The sequence below is a fragment of the Anopheles marshallii genome, chromosome 2 (assembly GCF_943734725.1).
Source record: "Anopheles marshallii chromosome 2, idAnoMarsDA_429_01, whole genome shotgun sequence".
In the NCBI taxonomy this organism is placed as follows: Eukaryota; Metazoa; Arthropoda; class Insecta; order Diptera; family Culicidae; genus Anopheles; species Anopheles marshallii.
In genome coordinates, this window is record NC_071326.1 from 56,405,161 (window position 1) to 56,412,562 (window position 7,402).

At 35.3% G+C, this 7,402-nt stretch overlaps 1 protein-coding gene across 1 annotated transcript; it reads left to right on the top strand.

Moving 5' to 3' along the window:
* Positions 1-1,281: 1,281 nt before the first annotated feature.
* LOC128718203 (uncharacterized) lies at positions 1,282-7,146 on the top strand. The gene is given in 3 exon segments (XM_053811871.1): positions 1,282-3,884; positions 4,616-5,594; positions 5,596-7,146. Coding segments are annotated over 3 exon segments (5,133 nt in total).
* Positions 7,147-7,402: the final 256 nt, after the last annotated feature.

Genomic DNA, 7,402 nt, shown 5'->3' on the forward strand with positions numbered 1-7,402 from the left:
CGCACTTTAGTAGAACAGAGTTTTAATTGTAATGCCAAGACTGTGGAGTTTGCGCGACTTAGTTTTGCGTTTCAATTTCCTTCTCTTTCGCGTTGTCGGCAATCTCAGATAGACAAAGTTATACGAATAAATGAGAAAGTCACTCTGCGTTTGATTTTTGATATCTTACTACCTTCTTAGTTTTTGCTAGTTTAATCTTAATTTTGACTCTCTTAGAATCCACTGAAATAGTAATGAATAAATGAGCACGTTCAGTAAACTTTTATTTGCGTTTGTTTTTCGACATTGTTTGCTCACAGCTGTAAAAACCAATAAAAGTCTACCTAATTACCAGCTATCACTAATGGCAGAAATATATACATAACCTGAGTCATCTTAGATTTTTTTAATCTATTTTTGACAGCTTCTCTTTTTCCACACTGTCTCTATCTACCTGTTTCTATCTCCTTAAATACGTGTCATCATACTTGATATCATTCATTTTATTTTAAACACTATTCAAACTTTAAACATCGATAAGAACATGTTATACACGCAGTCGATTGATCCCGTTTGTATGGAAAGAAATTCACAACATTTTGAGCAGCGAATTTGTATATGTCATTATGATTTAATGTTTGCATATATTGTATATATGTTATATGGAGTAACAAGACTAAATGAGATGTGTATTAAGCTCAATTTGCATCATAAAATTTTGGTTGTTTTCATGTTAATTTGCAAATTTGTGTAAATGTAATTTGAATGTACAAATGTTTAATGATGTTTATATAGTGTTTGTAATATTTCAAATAAAGTAAAAAGTTTAGAGGAGAGGGTGAATGAAATTCAGAGAAATCAGGCCTCTAGACCTCCAAAGTTTGTTGTGCCACTAAAACGGAGAGTTCTATTTTTGTTCATGTATGTATGTTATACTGAACAACTTTTTAATTGATATAAATAACATGATAACATGATAACAGGGGGGCATGATGGTAGCGGCGCCGGTCTTCACACGAGCGGACCGGGCCAAAATCCCATCCGGGCCAATCCCTCGTAGCAAGGACTGACTATCCGGCTACGTGGTAAAATAAGTCGATACGGCCAGGCCGTTATAACGACAAAAAAAAAATAACATGATAACTGTTAAATCATGACTTCATGATAATTAACGGCCGTATTGCCAGGTATATTTTATTCTATTATTATAAAAATATTTATCTTTCAACTATGCTACTATAGCTACAAATATTTATCTTTCATCTTTCAACTATGTTATTATACTTTGTCTTAGGAATGAAAATGGAAGAGGACGGCCAAAATGTGGAACTTGAAAATACGAAACGGCATGGAAAAAGGAAAATTGGAGTGCAAATTTCTACATCGACCACCAATCGCGAAGAGGACCTAAACTTAAATGTTCCCAAGGATAGATTCGAACGCCATAACAATTCGTATCAAGTCGATTGTACCTTTCTGGTCTTGCTTGGTGCCTATGAAAAGCAACAGAACGATAAGCAGTTCAACTTTACAATCACACTAGAGGATCAACAAGGAGGCAAGTTTGACGATATAGTGCTTCGATGTCCTACACAAAACATTGCAGTGTATATGCAATGCAAATATGACACAGCGCAAATTTTTACTATTTCCAAAACACAAAATGATCAAAACAAAAAACAGAAAGCAATACCCACAATAGTTGAATCTGCTTTACTAGCTCCTTGGAATTCTACACAACCATATTCCATTTGTCTATGTTTTATTTCATTTCTTGAAAGTAATCATAGCGAATCGGGGACAAATCTCTATGTGTTATGTACCAATGCTGAAATCGACGATGAAGTAAAACAATACTTTATGGAAGAAATGCCTAGTACTACCTTTATATTATCATGTTACAGAAACTTTGGAAGAACTTTATATCAACTCAACAAGCTAATACGATGGGTATCTCTAGAAGAAAAACTTAGAAATGCTAGTCTCAGCTGTCTAGGAAAATCTTTAGCTCAATCCATCTATCATCAGTATATGATAACCCTAACGAATCAGCTGCATCATGCATACGCTGTCCTAATCATGAACATTATCGAACCGTCAACCCAAGACGTAACGACAGTGTCAATATCAAACCAGCAATCATGCAACTACAAGTTCAAACAAGATTTTATAAATGCGAACAATAACTCATTACAGTCTTCGGCAATGTGTGATCTTCGTAGGCAATTTATTATTGAGTACACACAGCTCTTGAAAAAAGACCACACAAAGAAGGACGTTTGGAAAGACGTTATTGAAAAAGGTATCAAAATAGAGTGGCATTTTACAGTATCGGCAATGAACGATGCCTTCAACTTAATGAACAACCCAAGCTCTGTATACTCAAAGATTGATGAGAAAATAGGTGAATTTTACGACAAGTTTAGATTCGTTTGTACTCCAAACGAAGAAATACTTCGTAATAATGCTAAACAACTTATTTCCAAATTAACCGACGCTGAACCTGAGGCCACTTATAACAGCCTGTATAACTCGGTATGTAATGTTATGAAAACAAATAAAACCTTACACATTAACGGCAACTTTTTAAACGACACGTTTAGAAAGGTAAAACGCAACACAACTTACGCACAACTAAAAGAGTTAAGCAAGGAATATATCAAGTCTTTAACCAAGTTATATGGTAAACATCTCATCAAGCAGGAGTGCTTGAAAAATTCCATCTTTTATGAACATCTTACCACTAACTCTTTCAATGGGATTTACTATTATTGTAGTTCCGTTGATTTGAATGTCAGTTCAATCGTTCTTCTACAAACTCTGACGTTGTGTGCAATTGAATGTTTATTTATCGATGGAACTAAATTCCCCCCGACCAAATCATTACAAACAGTTCTTAATAATGTCTTTGAATACTTAAATGTTGTTAAAGACTTGACACACTGTATAATAGTAGTTTTGGATGAATTCGAATCTGCCACAGCTGAATCATTGAAAAATCTGCACCCTAGTTATCAGCGCAGGCTTATAATATTAACGAACGAAAATTCGGAGGCACGGTCAGAAAAGTGTTTGCTCGTGCGTGATCTTACAGAGGAAGCGCGAAACAAGCTATATAAAGAAAACGAGCAGTTACGCTTCTTTGGTACGACTATTTCTTTACAAAACATAGTGCAAGAATCCGACGATTTGGCCTTTTTATTCAATGTTTTGAAATTCAACGACAAACCGACGGAATGTTCAAACATAAATTTGAACAACTACGAGAAGATTAAAAAGATGTATGTACTACGTGACATTCAGACTTATGGTACGTGTATGACTCCGGATGATCTTACGAATCGGGATATTAAAAAATATTTTAAAGATTTGTTTTCCCATGACTTCTGCAGTTTTGAAGAAATAGCCCAAAATCCTAATGCACGGCCAATTTTTTCTTTAGTACAATCAGCCCTTTTAAAATCAGAAGATCAACGTAAAACCTCTGCCTTTCTTGATAACAACAGTACAAGCAAATTTAAAATTTTCCTGGACGAAGCTGGTTTTGGTAAGTCCACTTACTTTACATGGCTCACATGGCATTTAGCGAACGAACAGCCATCGCGATTCATCATTAAACTGCATGCCATTGAATATTCTTCCGAGTTTTATCGGTTGAAGAAAATGCCAAATCAGCTTGATGATACAGACGTGGTAAGAATACTATTCCAGTTTATATCTATATTTCTTTATGAATCAAATATCTACAAACGATCATCCTTCGAAAAGAAAGAGTTGTGCGCAAATTTGTTGAACTTTTCTAAAGGACAAGTCTGGCTAGATAACCATAAGACAAAAGGACTTACATTCGAACAAATACTTGAATTGCGTCTGTTCTGCAACAAATTCAACGAACAGCAACTGATATTGGGGTAGAACACGGTGTAAGCCAGTTTTTTTGTATGCGTTTTGACGTTTCCAGGCTTATCCGCTTACAGCTCGCCATACAAATGGCAAGCCAAGTTAAGCCTAGGAAAGAAGGATTAGATTGGTTTCTCAATGAAAGTACCCAAGTACCCAAAACCCAAACTCGACAAATGTCAAAACAAAGAATTTTGCTAGCTGGCCTGAGCCAGGTTAGGCCAAGTTTCCCGTGTGCGAAAAAGGTAAACAATTTTTTTTTAACGAAAAGATCTGTGTTGTGTAAATTTTTACGCTTTGGATCGGTCACTGTAAACGCATACGTTAAACTCGTCGATCGCATGACGTAAACGGGTTTAGAGCCAAAGGGCTAACAGTTACAGGAAAAATAAAGGATCAGTTGCGAACAATCCAGAAGACCACGAGGTTTAAACTTTCTTCAAACATAGTGCTAGTTGAGAAAACCCGTGTTCTACACTACAATCTGAAAAAGGATTATTTTGATAATCAGACTTGTATATTATTTCAAATACATTGAAATTAAAATCAAATTACTAAACTTAAATCGATTTTTCTCAAATTTTAGTTTCACAAAAATGATCCCTTGTGTCATTCTTTATGTCAAAATGCTATGTCCTTTACGAATCTGTACAGAATGATACAGCCCGGTACCTGGATTATTTGACAGATACAGGCTTAAAGCTTAAGCTTTCTAACTTTTGGGATGATCTACCCCATTGTTATTAGATGCTTATGATGAAATCGTCCCTGAGTACTCGGATGTAGTGATCAAATGTTTCGAATGGTTCGCAAAGTTTGATGGAATACGTTTCATATATTTATCCAGTCGTCCTTCCGATTTTCAAGGTAGAGTTAAAACAACATTTAAAAATTGTGATATTTTTCAATTGAAACCTTTTGCACGTCACCATCAAATACTTTCGATACACAAACATTTTTTGAACGGGGTGACACAGTATTCTCACTGCGAAGAAAGTCACAAAACAGTTGTGCTAGGTGTTGTTTATGTCATTTTAAATAATCGTTTGGAAGATTTGATCACATGTCCACAATTTCTACACATGGCAATTGCCCAATTTTTACCAATCATGGAGCAACATATAAACTTTTCCTCAAAAAATATATCTGGAACTTGTTTTTCGAACGAACATTTTAATACATTTGAAATTGTTCAATCTTTTGTGCAAAAAAAATTGGAAATTTTAACAACAGATAAGTCAGGATCGACCGACACTTCGTTAAAGACGGTGGTTGCTTTGCGCACACATAAATTATTTATGCAACATTTTGAACGACAACATGCTCTTATGGCGATTTCAGTTATGTTCGATAAAAGTTTTATAAAGCTCATTCCATCAAGCCAGGAACTAATTGATATTAAGAAAAATATTATCCAAGGGGAAGAAAAAACTGGAATCATAGTCGGAATCAAAAACGACATTCCATTGTTTGTTCATAGGATTTTTGCAGAATATTTCGCGGCTGCTTGGATGTATTACAATAAGAAAACACTTCAAACTCACAACTATTTCAAATCGCAGTTGTTTTGGATTCATGGATTAGATAGAACGCGCGACTTTTTCAACCACATAATCGTTAGAGAACATCCTAGAAAAGACCTTCATTTGGCCGTGTTGAATAAATCTTTTGAACAAGTTAAGGCTATACTTTTAGAGAATCCTTCTTGCGTAACTGTCAAAAAATGTTGGTGGTCGAACTCCTCTGCATTTAGCTTTGCAACATGACAATCATCAGATAATGCGCCTTCTGTTGGAAAAGATGTCCATCCATTCGATTAATGCAAAGGATGATATTTTTGGTTGGAGTGCAATCGACTACGCATTTGTCACATCCAACAAATCCGCAATTAAATTTCTATTAGAACTCGGAGCAAGCCTCAGCTTAGACGCCCTTCTAGAGCAATTGTTGTCAAACGATAACGATAATCTGTTGATCCAAGCATGTCATTACATCAATAATTTGACGTCTGTTGAAGAAACTGAGATGTTCGCAAAGAACACAGTTATTTATTTATACAATGAAAGGCGAGTTGACATAAATGTTCCTCGTGAACAGTTAAAGAATTTAACCATGATTGAGTATTGCATTTCGCAAAAAACATATGAATTATTCAAACAGTTTATTTTACACCTAGATAACCCAATGAGCTATTTAAGTACAATGGCAAACCAACTATTTCAAGCAGCGTTCGCTAAAAACGCGTACAATATTGTATATTTTCTTGTTGATGAATTCAATTTGTATCCTCCGCAATTCAAAAATACCTCCACTTTGTTTGCGGCTTTAAAATCGGCCATCGAAATGGATCGAATAAAATCATTCCAGATGTTTCTCGATCAGTTGTGTTTCCGACTTAATATCGACTTTGCCGATGACACAATGATTGTTGTTGAGGATTCCTTCATAAACAGTAACACTGCATCGTTGGCCGAATTCGATGATCAATTTCCAAAGAGCTGTTGTATACGAAAGTGTAATAATGTGTTATTGACATTGCCAGAGTACGACTGTGGAAATGTTGTGGTCAAAGATCACCTTTTTGAGACGCTACTCGCACAAGCAGCACACATGGGTCATGTTCACATGATGAGTCACATCATACAAAAGTTTCAAAAGCACATTACTAATAGAACTATTGTAACGGTCATGCGATTATTGCCCAAGGGGAAGCGTATGCTTCATAAACAATCCGTTCGAGCCTTTAAATATCTGCTGGAAAAAACAAACGATCTGGAGAGTATTGATGCAGAGGGACGAAATTTGTTACACATGACCATTCAAAACGGCTGCTATTTCATGGTACTGTGCATCATCGAAACTAGACTTAACCGCACACTGATCAACGAAAGAAATCTATGGAACGTATTCCATTATATTGCATCCAGCGAATCAAATTACACAAATCGGGCATTGAAATTGTATCAGTACTTTAAGTCAATAGAGAGTACCGAACGCTTCGATACTGTAGACATAGCCGACAATAGTGTGTATGAAATTGCAATACTGAACATCAATTTTGACATGGCAAAAGAAATGATAGAACGAACGCTAATAGATCCCACAACATCATCGGGGCTGTCTTTTGTGCTAAATACCGTGAGCAGACTTGTGGATTTGCATAAATTAGACATCGTTCTGGAATATTTTAAATACTTGTTTCAATATGGAGATATTCCGTGGATGGAACTCTACAGCACAATTCGTCAACGAGTACCAGTAATATGAAGTATATGATGTATCCTTGTGTTAATTTCAAAATCTTATGTGAGATTTATTGAACGAAATGAAAATAATATATCTACCTGTCTTAGAAAGTAATGAAAAGATGGAAAACAAAACAGATAGCTAAGAGATATAAGTAAAATTTAAATAAAAAATAATTTATGCAATTAAAAATAGACTGAACTTTGATGACTTAGAGACATGTAAAAATAAAATTTATCCAAATGATCAATAAAATGGCGGATCATGGCTTTAGGAG